The sequence below is a fragment of the Pipistrellus hanaki genome (assembly GCF_964339955.1).
Source record: "Pipistrellus hanaki genome assembly, chromosome: 16".
Taxonomy (NCBI): Eukaryota; Metazoa; Chordata; class Mammalia; order Chiroptera; family Vespertilionidae; genus Pipistrellus; species Pipistrellus hanaki.
In genome coordinates this window covers 12,697,890-12,723,518 of record NC_140518.1, presented here as the reverse complement: position 1 = coordinate 12,723,518, position 25,629 = coordinate 12,697,890, and the positions used below count along the sequence as shown (strand labels likewise).

The following is a 25,629-nucleotide window of genomic DNA, read 5'->3' as shown; positions in this document are numbered from 1 at the left end:
CTCAAGCCCCTTCCCAGCCTGGGAGCTGGGTGCCTACTCCCTCACATCCTCTCCCTCCGCCCGCCTGCCTTCTCCCTGGGTGCTGAGCTGTGGAGCAGAATGATTTCCTGTAATTGGCCAGCAATCCGGCTGCCCGACTTGTTCTATCGACATGCTGGTTAGCTGGAAATTGTATTGGAATCTGAGCGACAGGGAGGGGAGGGGAGGGAGGGGGAGGGGGGAAAATGGAGGAGACTCTTTGGGCCCCAGCTCAGAGCAGCCTCAGCTCTGGGGGTGGGATAGAGGCGCCACCAGCCACATCTGCCCTTTATGGGAAGGAGCGGGAATGCAACCCACAGGGCTTCCCCACCCCCTTCCCTTTGCTCCTTCTCTCAGGCTGCCTCTGGGGGTCTCCCCTGCCCACCCCTATGTGCCCCTGTGGCCTCCCCATTCCCTCTCCTGCCCCTCCCGCCAGCTCCTCCTGGCCTAGAAGTCTTAGCCAGAACCAGGGGTGCCCAGCAGACGTGGCTATCCCTCTCATCCAATTTCTAGCCACGGAGGCTCACCATGGAGTGCCCGACCGTCCTCTGCCATCCCCAAGCAGAGAGAGGCTCACCATCAGGACTGACAACAGCTCCTGGACAAAGCGCCGAGGCATAGCTGATGGGGGCGGTGCAGGCAGCACTGCTTGGGGAGCCCAGGAATGTGGCCTTTGTGCCTGCTGGGTTTTGTACCGCGTGGCTCACCCTCTGAGCCTCTGGGCAATTCCAGCCTGGCCTCCTTCACAGAGGCGGGAGGTTTCCAGGAGATAACCACAGGAGCGTGCTTTGTAGACTGTACAGCTTTGCCAGTTACCCGAGGGCCAGCCCGCTGGTGGGTGGGGCCGGTCTGTCTCCTTCGTTCCCCAGGAGGTGGGCGCTGTGCTGCCCTCGCTGCTGTCTTCCTTGCTCGGTCAGGGTGGTAGCGGGGGACGGAGCGCAGTGTCCAAGCCCAGCTGACGGGTGGGAGCCCGGGGGCTCTTGCCCTCCGAAGGGTGGGTAGGGCAGGATGGGGACACAGCGCAGCTTCTTTTTATTTTTAATACATATTTTTATTGATTTCAGAGGGGAAGGGACAGGGAGAGTTAGAAACATCAATGGTGAGAAAGAATCATCGATGGGCTGCCTCCTGCAGGCCCCACACTGGGGATCGAACCTGCAATCTGGCTGGGTACTGAACCATGATCTTGTGGTTCATAGGTCAACCACTGAAGCACCCCAGGTGGGCCCAACACAGCTTCTTAACTAGCGCCCAGGACCCAGCGGCAGTGCCTCTGTCCCCCTCCCCTCTCTCCAGCCCCTGCAGCAGCTTGGTGCTTGGTGGAGGCAGCCCTGCAAGAATGCCACTGGAGAAAGTAACTTCTCTGCCAGTGCCCACTGCAGAGGTCCGACCCCAACCCGGGCGGGTGCTGCCACCTGCTGGCCAGAGGGGATGCGGCCCGCCGGGGTGTAGGGCTGGGGCTCCAGGTGGCCTGGCTCTGGCTGTTTCCAGGCTGTTCCCAATCTGTCCCAGGGCCTTTGGAGCCCCATCTGTGGCCTAACCATGTCGTCACGCCCCTCGGGAAAGTAGGCCTTTTTCTAAGGCTACGCTGGGCGTGAGGAAGTGGTGAGGAGGGGGGCGTGAGGACAGGAAGTGGGGTTGTGGTGGGACCAGGGCACTGGGAGGACCTTCCAGGTTGGCCATCCTCTGACATCCTGCCTACCTGATACAAGACACAGGCCAGGAGGCCACATAAAGAGGAGACAATCCCAGAACTGCTCCCCCTGGAGGCGGCTCAGGGGGACAGTAGGCAGGATCCTGAAGCGTGGCTGCAACCAGGATCGGATCCCTCCACTTCTCTGGGCCTGGGATCGGAATGATCAATGTTATGTCACCTCTAGAGTGTTGCACGTCTAGCAAAGTCCACCACATGACAGCCATTCATGGAGAGTCCTCTTCTCAATGGCTGGGGTAACAGGACACTTTGGTACCTCAAAGTGGGGTCCATACCTTTCCTCCCTTTTACCCCTCCTGCCAGGTCCCACTGAACCCAGAAAGCAGCTGCTTTCTGCTTTTCTCAGCCTGCCCCGGCCGCACCCCAGAGCTCAGCACCTCCTGGCCCAGGCTCTGCCCCTGGGGGTTTGCGGTGAGTTAATAAGCTGGTCTCCGAGGTCGGAGCAGCTCTGGGAAATGGAGCACTAAATATGGCCACCAGAGCGTTCACATTTGTCATGCTCATTTCTGGCCTTAATAGGCTGCTGGCCGCACGCAGGATCACATCAGCAGGTCTGCTGGCGCTGGCCAGGGAAAGCTGATGTCTACGCCGGTCTAATTGGCTTGGGGAAGGAAGATGGAGTAAGGGGGTGTGATGCTGCCCCAGCACCTCCACCTGCCTCTCCCAGGGGCACGCGGGGGCCAAGCTGGAATCCTCGTGGGGCCCCAGGAGAAGGCAGGGGGGCTACGGTACCTTCTGGGGCCCAGGCCTCCGTGTGGGAGGAGGCCAAGTGGTATCAGCCCAGTCTGGGCACCTTCACGGGTCCGTGGTGCTAGGGGAGCAATGGCAGCGCAGGGCATTTCAGATCAACATGCTTTATTCAGCACCAACAGCAAGGCAGGCTCTGCACCAGGAACAGAGATGAATCAGACGATCCCTGCCCTCAAAGGGCTTACAGTCTAGTAGAGAGACCAACCAGCTTTGGGCTGATGACTACATTATGATAAAACATGATTCAGATAAAACATGATGGTGGTATCAGAGAGCACCTAACCCAGCCTGGGGCTTCAGACAGCCTGGGCTGGGAGCCAGTTACAGGGAACAAACCACACACACAATTCCAGGCGGGGAGTAGCACAGCGAAGGCACAGAGGTCAGAAACAGCCTGGCGCGCCTGGACTCCCAAGAGCTCAGGACTAGGAGTCCAGGGACTGGGAGGTACAGGGTGGGGGGCGGTGGTGAGCAGGGTGAGGGGAGTGCTGGACAAGTGCCCACATGGGAGAGTGGGTCATCCCACAAAGGCCTGGCCTCTGCCAACTACCGTGTCACCCACAGGGACTCCTCCCAGCGTCCTGTCCAAGGCACCAACCCAAGGGAGAGTCCTGTCTGAAGATGGTAGTCCTTGGTCCATGAAGGAGGTTTTGGCCGCAATGGAGCGTGTGCTCAGTTCCTTGGGTCTGTCTAAGCCCAGGGTACCTCCCAGCTTTAAACATGCTGGGCCCCAGGGATACTGTTCCTCACCCCCACCCGCAAGAAACTGATCATGTCTCCCACGGGTGCTTTCAGGTCCCAGGAAACAGGAGACAAGACCAGGTCACAATCCCAGATCTGCTCCTCCTGGAGGAGGCTCAGGGGTACAGTGGGGAGGATCCTGAAACGTGGCTGCAACCCGGATCAGATCCCTCCACTTCTCTGGGAAACGGGGCACTACATATGGCCACCGGAGCATTCACATCTGCGGACACTGTAAGTGGTTCTACAGGGAGGAGCCCTGGGGAAGGTAGGAGGGAATATCTACAGGCAGGGATGTTTCTTTGCCTCAGACAGAATGTACCCCAAAGAAGGGGCAGGGCTCCAGCATATATATATATATATATATATATATATATATATATATATATATAGAGAGAGAGAGAGAGAGAGAGAGAGAGGGAAGGAGGGAGGGAGGGAGGGAAGGAGGGAGAGAGGGTGCTGAAGAGGCTGAAGGAAATAGGATGCATTCGTTACCTAGCTTCTGAGGAGATCCAGGGGCTTCCTGCCTTGGAGGGCCCGGCTAGGGGGAAGGCAGGAGGCAGCGGGTGAGCAAGTAGAGGAGGCTAACGATGCCGGCCAGACCTGCGAGGACCCCGAGCCGCAGGGGCAGGTACTCCAGGGAGCGCTCCAGCTCGGCGTGCAGAAGGACGACCTGGCGCTTGGTGACGCTCCACTCGCCCGAGTTGTCTAGAACGTGGCGGGCCATGCGGGCTTTGTCCCTCAGGGGCAGCTGAGCGTTGATCCGAGCCTCCGCGTCCTCTTGGTTCAGGCTGTTCCGTCGCATCAGGCGTGCCAGCTGCGTGTCCCGATCGCTACGGACAGGGCAAAAGGGCTGAGCAGGCTTTGTGGGCCCCAGGCTCCCACCCCACCAGCAAGCTAAAGGGGTGGGCAGCCCCTTCTCTCAAATCAATTTAGGGTCCCGCAGCCAGGGGAGGGGGCCTGGCAGCTCACAGGCTGCCCCCCACCCTCCCTGCTCTGTGAGGGCTCTGGTAGCATGGTGGGCTTGACATAAACAAGGGGAAAGGCTGCAAAAGTTGCTTTCTGCCATCTGGGGCCAATCTGCTTCACCACCAGACCTGAGCTTTCCTAGTTATAAGATGGGGGGATTTGATCTTCTATATCAGTGACCTTTACTGGAAGGCCTGTGCCTGCAAGCTCAATGCTTTCTGCATTTCCCCTGGGGGTGGGCCTGCTGCATCAAAAATAGCTTCCTGAGCCACCACAAAGACCCCCTCCCTGCTGCCCCACTCCCACTCCCGCATATTTAGAGCTAAAGGACCTGCTGGAAATGGTGGCTGTTGTGCTTGATGCCACCTGTGAAGGGGGATGGGCCAGCCCCAAGATGCTTCTAGGGAAGCCAAGACTTGCAAATCGGATGCCCCCAGTCCCTGGGACAGGACACAGCGCTGCACATTAAGCTGAACAACCCCCAGTCTCCCCACTCCAAAGGCAATTCAAAGGATGCTTCTTGGGCCCACTGTGGTATTATACTACCTGGGTCCTTCCTCAGGAAGCTCCCTGTCCTGCCTGTGACTACACAGGAGCTGCCCGCCGGGCTCTGGGGCAGGGTGATCTCTGACACCCCTCTAGCTCCGTGACCACCTCAGCCCCTCGACGGGAACAAAGGAAAAGGGCCGCCACGGCTGCTCTCTGCCGTTGGGGCCTCTCCGCTCTGCCACTGGGCCTGGGATTTCCCGGTTATAAGATGGGGCGATAGATCACTGTAATTCGTCCTCTCTTCGGTCTGGCCTACACCAGAAGGCCTCCTGGGCTGTGAAGACAGACCTAAGGGCAGATATGACCTGAACACTAGCCAGTTCCCTTCCGATTCCGCTCAAAATGCAGAACGAAATGCTCAGAAAGTCATTTCTGGCTGGCTGCTCAGGGAGACCTTTCGGAAGAGATGGCATTAGTAATGGCCTTGAAAAGTAAGTAGGACTGATTTCCTTTGTTATGGGGACAGCGTGCTGTCAAGGTCATGGGGCCAATCCCTGCCTGGCTGAGAACGAGAACTATATCCAACCTTAGAACTATACGGAACAAGAATATCTCGGGTCTAGGGCTGGGAAATTGGGGTGAGAAAATGGAGATGGCTTAGGGATCCCCGAGTGCACATCCTTTGGGAGGAGTGGCCTAGACCAGAGGGCCCCTTAGAATGTGACCCAAAATAATCCCATTTGGACAGTTTAAGGATTAACGCTATTTGTAGTAACGAGATTTTTACAAACAGGAATTCCACAGTCATGCTTTGGTCAATGCCCCATACTATTTCAAATGCATCAGGATTGGTGTAACAGGAAAAGGAACCCACGAGGGAAACCTCACTTGTAAATTCACACTGTAAAGTGTGGATCCCTTTTATGAAAAGCAAGTCATTACACTCGTTTATTCGTATACTGGCATCTCTTGTGAGCCAGACACCCACATGTGCCAAAATTGGGGCATGAACAGCACCCAGAGCTTTGGCAAAGGTTCCTTGGCTGGTAAGTGGGGCTGGGGGATCTCCAGGGGAACGGGAAGAATCTACAAGGCCCCGTTTACCTGCCAGGAGCCATAGCTATCTCTGACCAACAGACAGCAGACCCACCTCGAAGGAAAGTGCAGAAAGAGGAAGGCGGCAAGGGTAGGTGACTGCAATCTGTTTGCTCACCTGCACTCGAGATCCTTTTTATTTGGATCCCTTGGTACAAAGTTCCAATTGTATTAAGACTCCAAGGCAAGAGAATTCCGAGTCTTCTGGAGTCTGTTTGGCCTCAGGTGATAGTCGCTCACAAACGGGACAGAGAACCCGGAGAGGTTGCGGGTTTACAGGGGAGACGCGGGCCCCAGCGGGAGCTGTGAGGAAGCCTGTGTCTCCACACCAGGCTCAGCAGACTCAGACGAGGTTTTATTTTATTTTTTATTTTATTTTATTTTTTCAGACGAGGTTTTAAATGACAGTCCATGGTGGGGAGCTGGGGGGCAGAGGGGAGGGCGGGCAGGGTGATGCTAGGGCACTGCGCGCTCTAGGCCCCATCTCTAGTGTTCCAGAAACCTCCCAAGCAGTAGTCTCCCGAGAGCCGCTCAGTGCCCAAGTGCCGCAGAGCCAGGTGCCCACTCTGTCTGCTTTCCGTGTGGGCGGCATCCAGGAAGTTTCTGGGAGGCAGAGACACTCATCTGTTCTGTCACCCCTCTGGGACTATGACTCATTTTTTTTCTGACAGTTTGATCCTCCTCTGTTTGTCAAACCTGGATTCGGGTTTGCTTCATATCCTGAGGGATTCTGAGAACAAAGCTCCTTCCTTAGCTGGGCTCTGACAGTTCGCTCTCTGCAACTTTCCATCCAAAGGTGCTGCCAGTGGGAGACCTTGGACAAATTTGGTTATCTCTCCCCATGTACCACCCCCCGCAACACACACACACACACACACACACACACACACACACACGTTTTCTCTCCTATAGCTCGGAAGTATCAACCTGAATACTTCACGTTGAAAAGTAAATTGGGTGAAGTAGTAAATGTGGGAGCTGTTTGGAAAGTTGAGAAGTGCTGGAGGAGGGAGACGGGATCCAGTGAATAACAACATAGTAGCCCAAGGCAAGGCTTGGAATCTGGGCTGAAGTGCCTCCAGCAGCCAGCAGGGGGAGCCCTTCCCAAGCTCTAGAGAAGCCTAGGGGCCCATCCCTTCCTACACCTACCCCGGGGCATTCCTGGGTCGGACACAGAGGTTAGTTTCTGTGGGCTCCGGGCAATGCTGCCCCTCCCCCCTGTGCTCCCGGGCCGCCCTGTGGGGAAAGGCACAGTGATGTGGGCCATTTCTCAGGTGCACGTCTTCCTCAGGGATCCTCCTTTCTAGCCTCAGTTAGGCCAGGCAATGCCACACACTCACCAGTACACCACCACCGTGTGCTTCATGTACTTGAGCAGCTTCTTGGTCTCAAACAACAGAGGGATATCCAGAATCACGTAGCGGTATCCTGGAGAAAAGGTGGGAAAGCCACAAGGTCAAGTCTGCAGGCACACACTGAGGACTCGCTATGTGTTAGGTGTGGGAACGGAGTTCGCCACTGGCTCCTACCGCTGGAAGCTCCCCAAAGCGGGGGAGGCCTTCCCAGGATAGGCACAACCCGACAGCCAGCCAGTTCCGTTCAGAACAGAATGCTGCACAGAGTTGTTTTTGGCCGGATGAGCAGGGAATGGCATTGTTACTGGAAGGAATAGCATTGGTACTGGCCGCGCAAGGCATGTAGGACTTCCGATACCTGAGAATGAATGGGTGAAAGGGAGGGTTCCTGGAATGGGGAACAGCAAATCACAAGGAAAGCAAGGTCCTATTGCTCTGGCCGAGGTGGAGCAGTGGGAGGCAAAACTGACGAGGTGGTCAGGCAGGCACAAAGCATTGACTTCACCTTGAACTTGAACTCAAAGAGTTATTTCTGAGGAGGGAAATGACACAGCCAAAATTTGTAGGAGACTGGGGAGAGTTTCCAGGAGTGACTGGGCCCTTTCTGTCCTGCTTCACCCACCTTTGTTAAAAAAACAACAAAACAAAACAAAACAAAAAAACATTTTCCCCATCAGCCGGGTCCAAGCCTGGCTCCCTGCTGGAGTCCCATAGGACTATCTCTACCAATTCTCCATGAGAGACTCACATGGGGGTGGCGGCAGCAGCCCCAACCGGAAGGAGGCTGCTTCTTAGGGTCAGAGGCAGACCTGCAGCCTGGGAATGCAGGGATGGGGCTGGAGGTGCTACGGTGGTTATGGCTAAGACTAAACTAACTCCAGTGGCACAAAAGCACTGGCTGGCCCTCCTACTACAAGCCAAGACCGGGCAGTGGTGGCACCCTCACCCACTGGGAGCAGGCACACCCTGGGCTGCCCACCCAGTAATACTGTGGGCTCCACACTCCTAGTTCTCTCTATGCCAGTGACCCCGGTGCAGGTGCAGTAAAGCTGGCGGGGGTCCAGGAGCCGTAAGAGGAAGGGACAGGCCCTGCTCAACCTGGAGACCCCTGCCCGGCTTGGCTGGTGTCCCACTGCAAACACTCCCACCGACGGAACCAGACACACATCACGCACCAATTCCATGGGAGCCAAGGGTGACGCAGGGAACAGTGACAACACAAGCTGCTGAGTTTCCTGCTCCCTGGGATCTATTGCTCAGGAACCTTCTAGTCAACAAGGGGTTAAAAGAATGGGCTCTGATAACACGCCTGGGTTTGAAGCGCCCCACTTTCTTACCATGTCACCTCGGGCCCCTTAATAAGCCTCATTGTGCAAATGAATGAAAAGACTAGCTACTTCACAAGAAGATGAGAAGGATTAAATGAAGGAAATCATGTAGACCACACCACACCCCCTCATCCAGATCCTCATTAAGTGCTCCATAAATGATGGTTATTGTTACTGCTCTTCTCTGAAGAGGGGAGGCCTGCAGGACTGGCTCCCCCGCTGCCCTTCTCCCCCCCCCTCCTCCCCCCCAAACTCAGAACAAGAGCCAGGGCCAGATCCTCTCTGGGCCTCTTATCTCTCTTTCCTGCTCCGCTCCCGTCCCGTCCTCTTCCCTCACTGCCCTTTCTCCTCTGCCCCTCTCGGGAGTGCGTGGCCAGCTCTTTGGTTCACGGGCAAAAGGGCTTTTCAGCTGTCACAGCCCTCCTGCTTGATAAGCTCTGCAAACTATCCTGACTCTATTAAGACATCCGCCTGCCTGCACAGAGACCTCCCCAACAGCTGGTGATCTTATCTGACGTTTGATTATACCAGCTCTGACAGTTGTATTTGTTACAGCCATCAGGGAGAAGCGGGGACTGCGGAAGCCACAGCTGTCGTCCCCATTTTTCACCTTATCGAGCTGAAAAGAGCTTTCTGGCTTTTATTTAAGTGGCGGTGGTTGGCGAGAGGGGAGGCTGGGTGGATGACACTGCGGGAGGACTCTGGAGCAGGTGACATTATCCGACGCTTAATTTCATAAGCGGAAAGCCGCTGCTCTTCCCACAGCCCCGCAGATGTACTTGCAACTGGCCTGGGAGTGAACGCGAAAGGGCACAAATGAAAGGCAGAAGGCTTCGCGCCTGGGTGGGGGCAAGAGGGGATCCTGGCACAGACAAGAGGCAGAACAAAAAAAGAATCTAGAGACTCTCCTTGAGGAAGGAGGGAGGGAGGAAAGGAGGAGGGAAGGGAGGAAGAGTTCCAGGAAGGGAGGAAGGGAGGAAGAGAGGCAGGCCTGCGGCAAGGTACTGAGATGCAGAGCCAAAGCCGGTCCAGCAGGGAGGATGCACCATGGATGTCTGTGAAGTCATCCCTTTCCTTCTGGAGAAAGGTCTGGCCAGACGGGGGTGGGATACCCCACTCTGTACATGAGAACCTGATGCCTGAGAAAGGAAGGGATTCGGCCACGATCACAGAGCAAAAGCTAGAAGGAAACCTGGAAGCCTGGCTCATACCCTCCAGGAAGGAAAGTCTCGGCATCATGACTGACAGCGGGGAGACACGCAGCCAGGCCCTCAGCGCTGAGACGCAGACTGGAGGCCACATACGCCAAAGGCTGCAGGGGCCCTGGGCTAGCCTCTCGCCCGATCCCAAGCCACGGCCCTCTGCTCACAGAGACCTCCCCAACAGTGACCGACTCCATCGTGGACAGAAAGTATTAGGTCACCCTGCCCAACACCGTCCTGAAGAACAGGACCGGAACTGTGGCCTCTGGTTGGGGAAAGGTTAGCAACAGCTGCACAAGGTTCCTGCCAGCTGACCACAGATCCCTGCTTCTCAAACACTCTCCTCTCCTTTCGGTCCAGCAAGGCACCTGGCCTCCGCTGCCCATGCCAGGCTAACTCCATGAGCCCTAGCCCCAAAGGCTTGTCCTCCACTCAGAACCCCTCCTCCACCTGCCCTGGTCCTCCTGGGTCCTCCCCCATTTCCTGCCTGCTAACTCACTTTCCCAGGAGGCGTGACCAGCCCCAAACCCAACTCTGACTGTGGTTTCTATTTGTAGGGTAATGGACAGTCACTGACGTGGGCTCTTAGTCACCCTAATAGCCCTGCAAGGTTGGCATTCTTAGTCTCCTGATGCAGATGAGGAAAGAGGTGGAGGGGTTGGCTCATGGACAAAGCCAAACAGCTAGAAACTGTGAGAGCCAGGCCTTAAACTCAGGTCTTATGACCCCATTACTCATCAGCTGTTATTACTCCCGGCCCTGCTGGAAAAATCAACTTACTTCCTGGGGATCGTGGCTCAAAAGGGTCTCTTCTCATTAAACTGTCAACCTCCTTGCCGAAACCGGTTTGGCTCAATGGATAGAGCATCAGCTTGGGGACTGAAGGGCCCCGGGTTCGATTCCGGTCAAGGGCATGTACCTTGGTTGTGGGCACATCCCCAGTAGGGGGTGTGCAAGAGGCAGCTGATCAATGATTCTCTCTCATCAATGTTTCTAACTCTCTATCCCTCTCTCTTACTCTGTGTAAAAAAAAAAAAAAATCAATAAAATATATTTAAAAAAAATAAATAAATAACCTGTCAACCTCTTTAAGAGTTGAGGGACATGTGCTTCTTTCCTTGGGGACTGGCTTGGGGCTCTGCATGGGAGTGATGCCAACAGTGTGAACTCTCCAGCCCGGACATCCAGCCTCCCCCACCGCCGACCTTTCTGCAGAGGAGAAGGGCCCTGGCCCTGGCCCTGGCAGGAGAGGGCTCTGTCCACACCCGTCCCAGGCCCTGGGTCTTACCCCGAAGGAAGTACTTGAAGGTCTCCTTCATCATTTCCTTTTGGATCTCGGGGTGAGTGATGCTGTTGAGCAGATGCCGCCGGTCGGGCTGGTTAAATATCAGGTCCCCCAGGACCTTGCGGTTGATGTCTCCATTCTCCAACAAGACCTCAGTGCCAAAAGCCTCCACGATGCGCCGGTGGGCGGGGCATCCCGGCTGGACCACTGTGGCAGGAGAGGAAGGCTGGGTCACTCGTGGGAGCCTTAGGCCAGCCAGAGGACCCTCAGTGACTGGAGGCAACATGATGGGGGAACCAGGGTTGCTCCTTTCAATAGAAGCAAAAGTGAAATGAGGGGAAGGAAGAGAGCAAAGTGCACAGAGTCCCTGAGTTGGTCATGGGGTGCGGGGAAGGCGGGGAGACCTCTAACGAGATGGAGGAATAAAGAGAAAAGTGAGAGGACAAGCTTGAAGCACGGAGCAGGACGTCAGCCAGGGTCAAAGGGAAGTCTCCCCCACCCTGAGGCCGTGGAGGGCCTGTGAAAAGGAAGCACAGGGAGCTGCGATGGGCAGTCCCACCCCTGACCCCTCACTCACCGTGCCGGGCGATGACGTCGACGTCGATCACCGCGCAGCCCAGCTGCTGGAACACCTGGAGCACGGAGCTCTTGCCCGAGGCGATGCCCCCCGTCAGGCCCACCAGGAACATCTTCCCGGAAGAAGGCGGCAGTGAGGCCGGAGTCCCAGAAGTTGGACAATCCCTGGAGCAGGGGTAGGGCAAGCTCAGCCAATCAGGATGGGCCACCACGGGACTGCCAGAGGGACCTGCCTGTGGGACAAGGGCGGGTCTGATCAGCCGGGAGAGAAAGGCAAAGGCAGGGGAGGGAGACACAGCCTGGCAGGCCAGCCAAGCCCAGGGGGCTATGGGTCCATCCTGAAGCTGAAAACCCTTTCAGGCCGGGACCGGTTTGGCTCAGTGGATAGAGCGTCGGCCTGCGGACTGAAGGTCCCGGGTTCGATTCCGGGCAAGGGCATGTACCTTGGTTGCGGGCACGTCCCTGGTGGGGGCTGTGCAAGAGGCAGCTGATCGATGATTCTCTCTCATCAATGTTTCTAACTCTCTATCCCTCTCTCTTCCTCTCTGTGAAAAATCAATAAAAAATATATTTAAAAAAAAGAAAAGAAAAGAAAAGAAAAAAGAAAAAAAAAGAAAACCCTTTCAGGAAAGGCACTCAGGATTATTTAAAAAAACACTCCTAAAGAAGGCAAACTAACACAGTCTAAACTTAGCCAAGTGCTGAGGAGGCAGAATAAGGTCGGGGGCTGTTAAGCAAAGTGTGCTTTCCGAGGGGGCAGTCCCTGGCGCAGGCACACTTCCTGGAGGAAGGGGCCATCTGTGAGCCCAAGGCACTCTCCAGTGCCCACAGAGCGACTCTCCCTCCCCAGCCTCCACTTCGTTTTAAATTTATTTGAGGGAGAGAGAGGGCGAGAGGGAGGAAGAGAAGGAAGGAGAGACGTAGGGGAGGTGGGAGGGGAGGAGAGAAAGAGAAACATCTATGTGAAGAAGAAACACTGACTGGCTGCTACCTGCACGTACCCTGATGGGGGATAGAGCCTGCAAGGAGGGCATGTGCCCTGACCGGGAATGGAGCCAGCAACCTCTTGGTGCACAGGAAGACACTCAATCAACTGAGCCACACCAGCCAGGCCCAGCCTGCACTTTCTAGTCTGGCACACCTAGGCTCTCAGAAAGAAAGGGCCGGCCGGCCTCACCCCAACACCAGCAGTAGGACTATCTGGGCGGCTATTCTAGACCGAGATGAGTAACCCCTCCTCCTCAGCCAAGAAGAGGACCAGATGAAAACCTCAACGGCAAGCAGTGGTTCCGTGGCCACTAAGTCTGAGGTTTAGAGAGGCATGGGTCGTGCCAAAAAGGAGTGTGAGGAAGGGATGGCAGGCTTGGGTGGGGATAACTTTGAGCTAGGCGTGACTTGCAGCTCTCAGACTGATCAGCAGCATACAGCATGAATGTTAGAACATGGACCTCTTCAAATCCGGTTCCTCGCTTACATGCTGTGCAACCCCAGGCCAGTCACTTGCCTCTCTGAATCTCAGTTTTCTCATCCATAAAATGGGGGTGATAGAACCTGTCTCAGAGGCTGCTGTGCAGACTGCATGAGAAAACGTTTATGAAACTCTTGGTACCCTGCCTGAGACCGTAAAGGAAGTGATGGTGATGTGGGGTGGAAAGTGGGGGTTAGTCAGATTGCAAGGGGGAAAAGTTTTCATAAAATTATGTCCCCATTCCTGCAACCTCAAGACCATCTGGCCGAAACCGGTTTGGCTCAGTGGTAGAGCGTCGGTCTGCGGACTGAAGGGTCCCAGGTTCGATTCCGGTCAAGGGCATGTATGTTGGTTGCGGGCACATCCCCGGTGGGGGGTGTGCAAGAGGCAGCTGGTTGATGTTTCTCTCTCATCGACGTTTCTGGCTCTCTATCTCTCTCCCTTCCTCTCTGTAAAAAATCAATAAAATATATTAAAAAAAAAAAAAAAAAAAAAGACCATCTGACAATAGATTAGACATCGTCCTGATCCCTAAGTTGCAGGTTTGATCTCCAGTCAGGGCACATACAAGAATCAACCAATGAATACACGAATAAGGTGAACACAAGTTGATGTTTCTCTCTCCCTTTCCCTCTTTCTCAAAAAAAAAAAAAAAAAAAAAAAAAAAGGCATGTTGCTTTAGCTGAAGTACACAGGGTTACCATGTCTTGAGCTTTGTTGCCAGACTGAAATAAATGTAGTTGAAGGTCTGGTCTTCCCACCTTTCCTTCAGCGTCAAACCACGTCTCCCGAACCCTGAAATCTGTCATGCCTTTTTGTTGTTGTTAAACAGCAGATTTACTGTCCTAATTACACTGTGCTTGGGCTTATGCCGAGAGGAGTTTGCTCCCTGAGGACACCCCAAATGGCAGGGGAGGCGGCTGCTCCGATGAGGGCTGAGGGGGCGGGTGGCTGGGAGCAGCTCAGGGACCAACCTAAAGGTTTAAATCTGCCCGAGCTCCTCCTCCCCGGGGGAAGCCGGGGCAGAGAGAGGAACTATCCACCCGCTTCATCATCCAAACGGAGAGCTCGGAGCTAGTAAGCCACTTCCATAGCTTTTCTCTCCATCTGAGACTGGAGTCATCTCCAGGGGGCCGCCCTCCAGCCCACAGAAAGGAGTGGAGGAGAGGTCCCGTTGTCAAAAATAAGTTCATCTACTCCGCTGCAGCTGGACAGCCTTCTTAATCCCAACTTTGTCCTGCTGTCTCTAAATCAATGAGTCAGCCACTCTGCTGTTGAAGACCCATCTGGAACAATGGGATGGGACTTGAGAATAGGTCGTGTCTGAGCGAAAAGGCAAAGGCTAGTTCTCCACAGGGTCCTGACATCTCACAGGGGAAGCCAGCCGCCATCTCGGGTCGGTGGGGCTTTGCCGGTTGGCTGAAAGGGCCCGGAAGGCCATGTGGCTGAGACTGCTCCTGCCCGTCCACAGAACCAGGACCCTGTCGAAATCGACTGAGTCTGAATCCTGGGGACGGCGGGGCCCCGGCCGTTCTGCTGCGTAGCAGGGCTTGGGACAGACGCTAAGCCTTCACCTGCAGCAGCAGAGATGGAGGATCGGAGAGGGGAAGGGCCTGGCCCAGAGCCACAGCTGTTTGTGGAGGCTGGACAGAACCCAAGGCTCCCAACTCTGAGTCTAGACCCTGCTTTTCTGTACTCCGGGAACGAAAATTAATTCACCTTTAGTCTAGGAATAATAAGGATGGTGGATCTGTCTGCAGGCAAATCAGTTCAGAGCCAAAGAAAAATGGTTTCTCGATCATAGTGGTGTTTTCCCTCGGCAGTTAAGGGTGGGGTCTTATGGACTGCAAACAGGGCGCAGATGTGAATTCCAGGCTCAGCGCAGCCCAGGCTCCCGGGGTAACCTAATGAATAGCCGCCCTCCTCCGTGCCTTGGCCCAGCTGCGGAAGCAGACCGACAGCTGTGTGGCCTCCATCGGGAAGGCCAAGGGGATGGCGGAGCCAGGCCTGGCCCCCGGGCTTAAAGGGGCTGGACGAACAACAGCTGTTCCTGCCAGCAAACCCCTCCATGCTCATCCGTCGCTAACCACTGACTGAGCTCCCCGGGCTTTGCACCCTGATGCCAGGGATTCTCAGGCACCAAATGAAGACACAGGCCTGGCCCCTCAGGAAAACTGGAGGCAGACAATCACGAAGGCAGCCTGCGGACAGGCAAGCAGGAGTCGCCATGTGGTACCTGCCCTGGGCCTGGATCTGTGTGTGTGTGTGTGTGTGTGTGTGTGTGTGCTGTGTGTGCGCAGACACACTCACAGGTTTGCTCACAAACCTGCCCGAGAGGGAGCTGCAACCAACAGGAGCCCACTGTCCTGCCTGCTCACCAAGAAGAGCATGAAGGCTGAGGTTCCAGCTGCCTCTTAGTCCCACCCAAACCTGCCCCCGCAGCTCCCCTCCAGGCTCCACGGAGAAGTGACCGCCTCTGTAACCTCTGGTGGCCCTCTTCCTGCTCCGGCTCAAGTCCACGCTCCAGAATCTGCTCATTTCTCCTTACTCCACGGAGGAACTCCTAAAGCTGGTTCCGATCTGAATCCCCTCGGAAATGTTAGAAAAGGTACAGACACCCAGGCTCCACCCCACCCACTGAATCTGAATCTAGGGTGGGACTTCTATTTTTACATGAAACAGGATCTATTAATCCAACAGGTATTCCCTCTAATATAGACATAAGCACCAGAGCCACTGCTGACATGCACAGCTGCGGGCTGGGAGTGGGGGGGGAGGCCTGGGTCCCAGGCTCTGCTCTGCCACAAAACTCCCTGTATGCCTGCAGGAATCCTTCTCACCAGCCTGGCCCTGGGGCTGGGAGTTTGGGGTAAGCTGAGCCCCAAACACCTGCCCTTCTCCGAACCTTGGTTTCCACACCTGTCAACGAGAGCCCCGGACTTCCATCGCTAACGCCAGCATCGGCTCCCGGGGGAGGCTGTGAGCCACTCTGGTGCCTTCTTTCTCTGAGAGCGCTCTGCCCAGAGCGGCCAGTAAATGCTCCCCGAATAACCAAAGGATGCCATGACCTGGGGCCTGGGAATCTTCCCCCTAAACCCCCCAAGCTGTTCACAGAAGCACTTTGTACTTTTATTTGTTTCGCTGTTCCCAGCACATTAGATCAAATAAGCCCCACGAGGCCGCAAGCTGTGTCCATGTGGCACGCTTTGTCTCCAGCCTCCAGCACAGTGTCTAATGTCTGTCTGTCACACCAGGAGAGTGATATTGGTCAAGTTACTTAACCTTTCTTCGATTCGTCTGCAAAATCCAGCTAATGGCACCTACTCTCAGGTGCTGTGAAGAAGAAATGGGTGAACACGTGGAAAGTGCCTAGAACAGTACCTGGCACACATTAAGCACACAACCCATGTTCTTTATTAGTGATGAGAGAGTGTCGGATGAACTGTTTATAGAATGAATGACTGAATGGCCGGGAAAGGGGAGGGGGAATACTTGGGGTCACATTCTCCTGTCATCGCCAAAGGAGAGGCTGAAACCATACTCCCAGCCTCCTCCTTTTTCCATCGCGATGTGCCGCTTGCTGCCAGTACATCCCTTCTGGGGGGAAAAATGGAAACAAACAAAACACCCAATGGGTTAAACAGAATAAGGAATTGATAACTGAATGCATCCTCTTCCTTTCCTCCCTTGGCAGAACTGCCGTGGGAAGTGAGTTCTGTGATTTGCATCTCCCCCAAAACAACCCAAACCTGCTGTGCTGGGGCAGGACCTGGCTCCCTCATTAGCTGGCAGCTCCGTTTCTTCCGCCTTGTGTGGCCTCTCAGGATCTCACACTGGGCATGACTGACCAGCTATGAATGGCTCTTTAAAGGGTATGTATCCATTTTGCTCCAATGATCAATATAATCATCCATGAATATGAGTCACTACCTGTCTAGGGACCCAATTATTTTCTCGTGGAAACAGTGGTTGCAAAAATATATTGTTTTCCAGTTAACTAGTAGGTGCTATTTTTATCTATGGTTTCCCCACTGCTAATCTTGTATGATTGGTGAGGCGCTGCTAGGCCTATTTCGCTACCGCCTTCTCCTCCAGGCTGCCAGTTATTTGAAGGGGGCCCCAAGACAAGGGGTGGGCAGTCAGTATGCCTCTTCCTTTTCCACTTGCCAACACCAAGGGAACGGCAGAACAGGTTTCTCTTCTCTTTTTTTTCTTCTTTTTTAAAATATTTTTATTGATTTCTTACAGAGAGGAAGAGAGAGGGATAGAGAGTTAGAAACATCGATGAGAGAGAAACATCGATCAGCTGCCTCTTGCACACACCCCTACTGAGGATGTGCCAGCCGTGAAGGTACATGCCCTTGACCAGAATCGAACTTGGGACCTTTCAGTCTGCAAGCCAACGCTCTATCTACTGAGCCAAACAGGCCTCGGAAGGTCTCTCTTCTTGAGCACTTTCTAAGCACAAACCATCACTCCAGAGAGTTTTTATGGGTGAGCAGGGAGGCTGTTTGGACTACTATGCTGGCAGTTAGGCAGAAACAGGATCAAAGGGACTGTCACCTCTGACATCTCAATTCTGTCCCTTAAACCAGCCATGCGGCTTCGGGCAATAGCCAGCATTGTGGAATTCTGCTAACTTGCTTATAAAAAAGGATTCATAATGACTGCTCACGGGGGTTTGTCAGGATTCAATCTTCCGCACTCAGTGTGCGACGTGTCACTGAAGTCTACTCAGTTTCCCTAAAGGGCACCTTCATCCTTTCAGTTGCTTAGGCCCCGAACTGGAGAGTCCTCCTGGCTCCTGGCTCACAGACTCCATCCAGCCCATCAGTGCCCCCTGCCCCCCACCTTCACAACCAGGTCAAACACCCCCTTCCCCGCTACCCCATCCCCTGGCTCTCAGGTTACTGCAGTAGCCTTTGAGTGATCTCCATGTTATCACCTTTGTTCCCCAACAGTCTCTTCATAATACAGCAGCTAAGCTAGTGTGTCCCTTTAAAAATGCAAATCTGATGACGTGACCGCTACGCTCAAAATCCTCCAATGGCTCTCCTCTCACTTAGAGTGCAAGTCAAATCCTGATTCAGGTAGATGTTCAACACTGAGCCACACAGGCCAGATATGAACCAACTTTATTTCTTTACTTAATATATTTTTATTGATTTCAGAGGAGAAGGGAGAGGGAGAGAAACAGAAACATCAATGATGAATCATTGATCAGTTGCCTCCTGCAGGCCCCCTACTGGGAATCAAGCCCACAACCCAGGCATGTGCCCTTGACCAGAATCAAACCCGGGACCCTTCAGTCTGCAGGCTGACACTCTATCCCCTGAGCCAACCAGCGAGGGCTGAATCAACTTTTTCAATGCTTACAGCCATGGAATAAATAAGCTGAGCTCCCTCTAGCAATTATGCACAGATGAATGCATGAACTAAAACAAGTACTTCCACTCAGCTTGTGAAAAGAAGCATTTCAAAGAAAACATTCTTTGTTTAACAATTGTCAAAACTAGTAATGTATTTATGTTTTTGACCAATTGTGTATTTTAAATTGTAAAAAGTCAATCTCAAGGAAAATGTTTAATATTATTACAACACAATTTTCAAAAATGTTTTAATTTTTGTTGCAACAAACCAAAGGCTTTCAAGCATAAAATCTATTATACTAGAGGAAAAAAAATTCTGTGGAGAAAATAAAATAGAAACAGGAGTTCAAGAATGAAAAAGAAACGATGCAAAATTTCGACTGTTAAATAAAACTGGTTCGTGTATCTTTTTTCTCCAAAGGATGAGGGAAATCAAATCACTATGGTATTTAGATTCCACTGAAGATTTAAAGTCCTGATGTTTTATTTTTTTAATATCCATATTTATAATTAACTATAAAGTATATCCTTTGCAACTACTGGAATTTTCCGAGAAAAATCTCAGCTACCTAAAAATGTGCACGTGTATTATGAATAGACTGTAGCCAAACAAAGCTAAGCTCACTGTTTGCCTGCCTTCAGCGATCAGCCCTCATCTTTCTTCCTTAAGGCTCAGGCAAGGAAGACTCTGAACCCTTTACGTTTTATCCAGGGCAGATTCTGACTGCTCCAGATAGAAGCAGACTTGGTGGGAATTCAGGGCCCTGCTAGGAAAAAACCACCCAACTGGCCTGTCCACTTTCTATTCATCAGCCAGCTCTCTCTCGGGCCAGGCCTTTGTTTTCAACCCCGCCAAATCAATCTCATTTATCCAGGTAAAAATCACCAGCCCTTATTGAAAAGCTTCCATTTCCTCAACTTTAGGACTTAGTCAAAGTTGGTTTGGGTGAAAATTTTCCCCTATGTAAGGGAGAGAGAAAAATCTTTGAAAACTTCATAAGCAAACTCAATGTCAAAGGTGCCAACACCTCTCTCTGGGGAGCTGGGAAAGGAAAATAGGCGCCAAGGGGGTTTTCACTAAAACTTGACAACACCTCTACCCTCCTGGGGAAGAGAGCGGTTTGAAAAGCGAAGATCACTCAGAAAAAGAAAAAAAGAAAAAGAAAAAAAAAAGTTACCCAGCACAAAACTTTCCATCCGCCCTCATGTGTTCAGATGAGCAAGTTGAGAGACGGAATAGCACCAGAAGCCACAGAACTGGACACGGCAGAGGCTGGATTCAACAATGAATTTTAGGTCTGACCACAAAGTTCTAAAGCGAAGTGGCTTTGGACTGAGCCTGGAAAAACAACACCTTGCTCAGCAGGGTTGCTGTCAAGGCCGTGAGCCATAGATGTCAATGCGTCTGATCAGGTGGCTGCTACATAGTAGGTGCTCAATAAATAGCAGCCAAGGCTTGGGGGGAAAAGGCGCGAACTCTACGCCACGCAGCACGACTGGGCCCCTCTGTGCGCCCAGAGCCCGGCCCAGCTCGAAACCCAGCCGAAGGGCCCGGAAACCGGGGAAAACGAGGCCAGCCCCCCCCACCCCCGGGGGCCCGGCCACCAGCACCCCCGCCCCCCGCCCACGCGGCGCGCTACATACCCGGGGCCTCGGTTCCGCCGGAGCCGCCGCCGCTCGCCCAATCTCCGAGGCGCTTACTGGGGGTGGGCGGGGCTTCGTCAGCGCGCGCTCGCGAGCCGGAAGTCCAATTGGCGGAAGGGGCGGGACCCAGGGTGGCCGTGTTCGGAGGAAGTGGGCGGGGCGAGGGAGGCCCTACCTCTGGCCAAGGTGCGTGGGTGCGACTGGAGAGTATTTCCTCCTGTGGAGCCGGGTCCCACGCGGGAGGATGCGGGGGGCGGAGACTCAAAAGCAGGCCTGGCCGCCATTGGCTGTGCAGCCCCTGGCAAAGGTAATGATCGCTATGGTGACTGAGCACCCTTTACCTGATAGTCTTAAGAGCACACTCATTGAATCTTCAGCACTTGAGGTGGGTGCTGTCACCGTCCTCATTTTATACGAGAGGAAACTGAGGTTTAGAGATGGGTTCCCCCCTCTCTTGCAAAGAGCCAAGGTGCCGAGTTCAAATTCTGTGCACAGAAGCCTAGCAAGCCGTTTAGCCTCTCCTTCTGGCTCCTCTGCGGAAGTGCAAGTAGTCGCTACTGGGTTGCTTGTTGAAAGAATTGGAAAACCCCCCTTTATCCGCGGTTTTGTGTCCACGGTTTCAGTTACTTATGCTCTATTAAAGGGAAGGTTCCAGAATGAATTCATAAGTTTTAAATTGCGTGCCTTTGAGTAGTGAGACCTCGCGTGTCCTGCTCCATCCATATCCCTTTACAGCTTATCCGCTCTAACCACCTGTAAGTGACTTAGTAGCCATCACGGTTATCAGATCAGCTGTCCCATTATCAGTCCTTGTGTTCTAGTAGTTCTTATTTTTTCTTTTCTTTTTTTGCAGTGGAGATATATTGGCTATTTTGTGATAAACAGCACCACCCAGGAGAACTGGAAGCGAATGCACAAAAACCTGAACTCCCCAATAGTGTATAGGTTACAGATTATATAAGGTAAAATATATACAAGACACTGGATTAGAGGATTTAGGATCATGCTGGGAGCTGACTGGTCAGAGGTGAGGTAAGGGTAATGAGTCATTTCTTCAGGGACTGAGGACAGTTCTGAGGTCTGCTCCCGCCTCCCTCCTGGTTTCATGGTCAAGTAGCCAGGGGCCATTCCACCTTAGGGCTCAGGAGCTGAAAATAACTTAGGTTAAGGTGTTATCGTTAGCCTACTAATTTGCTTGTTTTAAGTGGATCTTGTGACCATTAGTCAGATTCAGGCTAATGTTCTTGCTCACCATAGTGTGGATCTTGTGACCATTAATCGATTATCCAGGGAAGGCTAGGTTTCTGAATATATATATATATATTATAAAGAGAAATGATTTCTAGAGCTAAGATTTAAAGCTAAATTTAATCAACATCATAAGAACCTTTGGTTTCAGGTTTGTCTAGAGCCTATTTAATACTTGAAACATTTAAAAGATACCACAAGGGTCAGAGCATGAGGAAGCTTAGGTGAAGCTGTAAACTGGGACAGAGGTGGTGGTCTCTACTGGAATGCCCAAGGATCTCAACTCTTACTCCATAGCATCCTTACCACTTGGGTGTCTACTACTTAGTGTGCCAGTTTAAATTATATCCTCTGACGCCCACGTACAGCCTGTGCACCAATCATTGAGCTTATTCTGCACTTCCCCTTTGCTCCCAATTTAAGGTGTATTTCTCCATTGTCAGAGAAGGCTCTTCAATTCCTATCTCCATATTTGAGTCTTAGATTTATAATTAAACCTATTCAATTTTCATTATCTGTTCTTTTGCCAAACTTTTCCAAACGTCTCTTAATTAGGTGAAACTTGACCCCTTGTAGAATTGTTAGCAGGAGTTCTTATATAAGATTTCTTGAGTTCCGAAAGTTTAAAACTAAAATCCTTGGCTCATACTTTTTGAGTTTTTTAAAAAAGCTTCTTCACTCTGATTTCTGGAATCTTGTCATATAGTGTTCGTTTCCTTTTTTAAAATAATGTTTTATTTTTCAATGACAGTTGATGTACATCATACTAGTTTCAGGTGTACAAACCATTTCCTCTGGGGCGGTCCCAGAGGAAAGGCTGAAGGGCCACTGCAGGGGCTTCATCCTGGGCACCTCCTAGGAACTGAAGTTCTGCCTTCGCAGCTTTGAGGTGATGCCTCAGGGCTTTTTCAGCTCACACACACACATCCTCCGTTATTTGGGATGGCAATAATGACCTTTGGGCTGACTCTCACTGCTCACCTGAGCTCTCTCCATCCTAACAGTGACCTGCATCTCCGTCACCTGTGTCCTTAGCACCTAGCGTGATGCCTGGAATACAGCGCTGCTCCAGGTTGTGTGTGATGAACAGTCCTCCGAGTCCACTAGAGGTGACTCCTTTGACTCCTGGCTCTTTGACTCTTGGTCTTAAAATGAAACTTACTTTCTGTGTGTTTGTTTTAAATAAATATTAATGTGCAATTAAACTTATACTGTACCTCACAAATACCATTAATATTTATTCTTTATTAAATAGCTTTAAAAAAAAAAATCCTCCCAGTGGTTGTCACCAAATGCCGTAGCCTGGAACTTAAGGCCTTCTGTGACTTGGCCCCTGACCACCAGATGTTCCCCTTCGGGAAAGGCCAAGGAGGATAGTAATTTAGTTATTGCACCAGGCTTAGTGTTAAAACACCACGTTCAAGCTGGGACCAGTTTGGCTCAATGGATAGAGCGTCGGCTTGGGGACTGAGGGGTCCCGGGTTCGATTCCGGTCAAGGGCATGTACCTTGGTTGCAGGCATATCCCCAGTAGGGGGTGTGCAAGAGGCAGCTAATCGATGACTCTCTCTCGTCGATGTTTCTAGCTCTCTATCTCCCTCCCTTCCTCTCTGTATAAAGTCAGTAAAATATATTTTTTTAAAAAAGTAAAAAAATAAATAAAATAAAACACCACGTTCAAGCCTGAACTCACGCTAAGAAGCCGTGGGACTTTGGGCAAATCACTGAACTTATTGTTTTCTCATTGTAAACCCGCCCTTCTCATTGCACAGGGCCAAACAAGGCAGTTGATGGCAGTGATTAAAAGGGAGCATGTGTCAGTGCATTTTGTGGGCAATAAAGCACTGCGCAAACATAAGGGGTAGCAATACTGTGTTCTTGCCTCTGCCCTTTGCGTGTATCATTTCCACACCCTGAGAGCTTTATCCCTTCTTTCTTACCGTTCACTCATGTACTCATGCATACATCCAACAAATATTGATGGATGTAGCAGCAAAACGTACTGTTTTTCATTGTAAAACAGGAGTAACACTGTGTGCTGGCCCCGATACACAGGCTAGGAAAATCCAATCTGTTCTCTGCCCTCACAGAGCATAGGGTCTTGTGGGGGGAAACGGTTACAAACTGAGTAATCATACAAACAAAAGTAAAATTGCAGCTGGTACTTAAGCTCAGGAGTGTGTCCACAGGGCCTGCCCTCTGAACCTGTAACAGGGGACCCAGGATTTAAGCTGTCTCCAAGGCCAAGTTCAAAGTCTGCTTTCTCCAGGAAACCTTTTCTAACAGTGCCCCAGGGAGCTGCACCCTCGCCCTGCCCCCAATTTCCATTAACTTCTCTATCCAACTCATTTCATCACACCCAGCCCGGCCTTGTTATTTTGTTTCCAAGTGAGCCTGGTTTTCTGGATTTCACTGTACGTGCCTGCTGGGCAGGGAATGCCTGGCACACTCTCTTGTACACCACAACACCAAGCGGAGGCAAACTCCATGTCAGGGACGTCATTTAATAATGGCCCCAAAGCCCAAGAAAGGGTACCCTTCCTGAGAGTGAGCTCCAGACCACCTCCCCATCCCTTATTTCATGACTGTGCCCTGTTTTTCAGAGGAGAACAACTCTCTTCCCTAGAACGTCCAGTTGACTTCCCAGGGTACCATCTTCAGTGGCTCCTGAGTCTTCAGGACAAAGCCCAAACTCCTCAGCAGGGCATCCACATCCCTTCATGGTCTGACTCCAGACTCTCTCCCCAGCTTCAACCTCCAAGATGCTCCTCACACTCTAAGCTCCTGTCATATCATTCTTTTACTTTAAAATATATTTTTTGATATTTTTATTTGGAGGGAAGGTGGGGGAGTAGGAGGTAATCAACCAAAGACCTTGTATGCATAACCCATGGATGCAGACAGTGGGGGGATAAGGGCCTGGGGTTGGGAGGGGGGTGTGGTTGGAGGAGGTTGATGGGGCGGGGAGGGGGGGGGAAGGAGACATATATAATCTTTTTCTAAAATATATTTTATTGATTTTATTTATTTATTATTTATTTTTCAGAGAGGAAGGGAGAGGGATAGAGAGTTAGAAACATCGATAAGAGAGAAACATCGATTAGCTGTCTCTTGCACACTCCCTACTGGGGATGTGCCTGCAACCAAGGTACATGCCCTTGACCGGGAGTCAAACCTGGGACCCTTCAATCCGCAGGCTGACGCTCTATCCATCAAGCCAAACCGGGTAGGGTGGACATATATAATTTTTACAATGTTTTTTAAAAAGAAAAAAAAAAACCTATTTAAAATGCCTAAATGAATAAATTATATACATATATATGTATATAGATATTTTATTGATTTCAGAGAAGAAGAGAGAGAGAAACATCAATGATGAGAATCATTGATCAGCATACCCCACAAAGCATTGAGCCCAAGACCCGTGTCTTGACAAGGAATTGAACTGTGACCTCCTGGTTCATAGGTCAATGCTCAACCACTGAGCCATGCTGGCTGACCTCCTCCACTCACCTGCAGCTGCAGGTAAGGTGGTGTGTGGACAGCAGTCTTGGCCCTGCAGAGATGGGTGTGTAGGTGACAGTTCTCAGCCTGAGCAGGTGTCTTTGATTGCCTTCCATAAATGAATTAAGATTATCTGATTTGGAAAACATTTACTTCTGCTCTTGTGACTAACATAAAAACGAAGAGTTGACAATATTTAGCTCTTTTGTTTCCGTGAGTCAGACGGGAACTGTTTGTTCCCATGTGGAGAGTTTCCCAAAGGCAAAGATCACTCCCCTTTTTGGCCAAGGAACTCTTTGGTGTTGTCTTTCTCACCCTAGCCAGTTTGGCTCAATGAATAGAGCCTCGACCTACGGGATGAAAGGGTCCCAGGTTCGATTCCGGTCCAGAGCACAGGCCTGGGTTGAGGGCTTGATCCCCAGAAGGGGGCGTGCAGGAAGGAGCTGATCAATGATTCTCTCTCTTCATTGATGTTTCTATCTCTCTCCCTTTCTCTCAGACATCACTAAAAATATATTTTTAAAAAGAGATGTTGCAGTTACTCTCTAATAACTGATGTCCTTGGGTAAATGTATCAGAAAATGGGACTTTTGTAGTGATAAAGATGGCCTAAAGACAGACAAATTAAGATTTATATACTGATTTTGCCACTTACTAGCAATGTGACTGTAGTTTACCAACCAATATAGGCCACATTTCTTCCTCTATGAAAAAAAAAAAAGAATAGAGCCCACGTTCTAGACTTGTTAAAGAATTAAATGAGGCCCTAGCCGGCTTGGCTCAGTGGATAGAGCATCGGCCTGCGGACTGAAGGGTTGCGGGTTTGATTCTGGTCAAGGGCACATGCCTGTGTTGCAGGCTTGATCCCCAGTGTG

General features: G+C 51.9%; 1 protein-coding gene and 1 long non-coding RNA gene across 4 annotated transcripts; one reads left to right on the top strand and one right to left on the bottom strand.

Annotated features, from left to right (window-relative positions):
- Positions 1–2,570: 2,570 nt before the first annotated feature.
- Positions 2,571–20,093, bottom strand: DCAKD (dephospho-CoA kinase domain containing). Of its 3 annotated transcripts, none has more exons than XM_084863641.1 (5): positions 20,004–20,093; positions 11,524–11,755; positions 10,950–11,153; positions 7,117–7,204; positions 2,571–4,056 (listed from the first exon to the last, which is right to left on the bottom strand). In XM_084863641.1, the coding sequence occupies exons 2-5, from the start codon at positions 11,633–11,635 to the stop codon at positions 3,765–3,767; spliced, it is 696 nt and encodes a 231-aa protein (XP_084719767.1). In that variant the 5' UTR covers positions 11,636–11,755; positions 20,004–20,093; the 3' UTR covers positions 2,571–3,764. The 3 variants fall into 3 exon arrangements, with proteins under 3 accessions (XP_084719767.1, XP_084719768.1, XP_084719769.1); XM_084863642.1 differs by having other exon boundaries at positions 11,524–11,687; positions 20,004–20,080; XM_084863643.1 differs by having other exon boundaries at positions 11,524–11,635; positions 20,004–20,059.
- Positions 20,094–20,145: 52 nt separating this feature from the next.
- On the top strand, positions 20,146–22,473 carry LOC311611446. The gene is made up of 3 exons (XR_014793111.1): positions 20,146–20,310; positions 20,857–20,965; positions 22,256–22,473. It is a non-coding gene; the product is annotated as an uncharacterized lncRNA (long non-coding RNA).
- The last annotated feature ends 3,156 nt before the right edge of the window (positions 22,474–25,629 follow it).

What these genes read in the sequence shown, in the direction of transcription:
- DCAKD (XM_084863641.1), bottom strand. Translation starts at nt 11,635, where the DNA reads ATGTTCCTGGTGGGCCTGACGGGGGGCATCGCCTCGGGCAAGAGCTCC. An exon ending in CTTCAAGTACTTCCTTCGGG is followed by an intron (nt 7,205 to 10,949) that starts GTAAGACCCAGG and finishes CCTTTTCTCCAG; the next exon opens with GATACCGCTACGTGATTCTG. An exon ending in CACACGGTGGTGGTGTACTG is followed by an intron (nt 4,057 to 7,116) that starts GTGAGTGTGTGG and finishes CCCTGTCCGTAG; the next exon opens with CGATCGGGACACGCAGCTGG.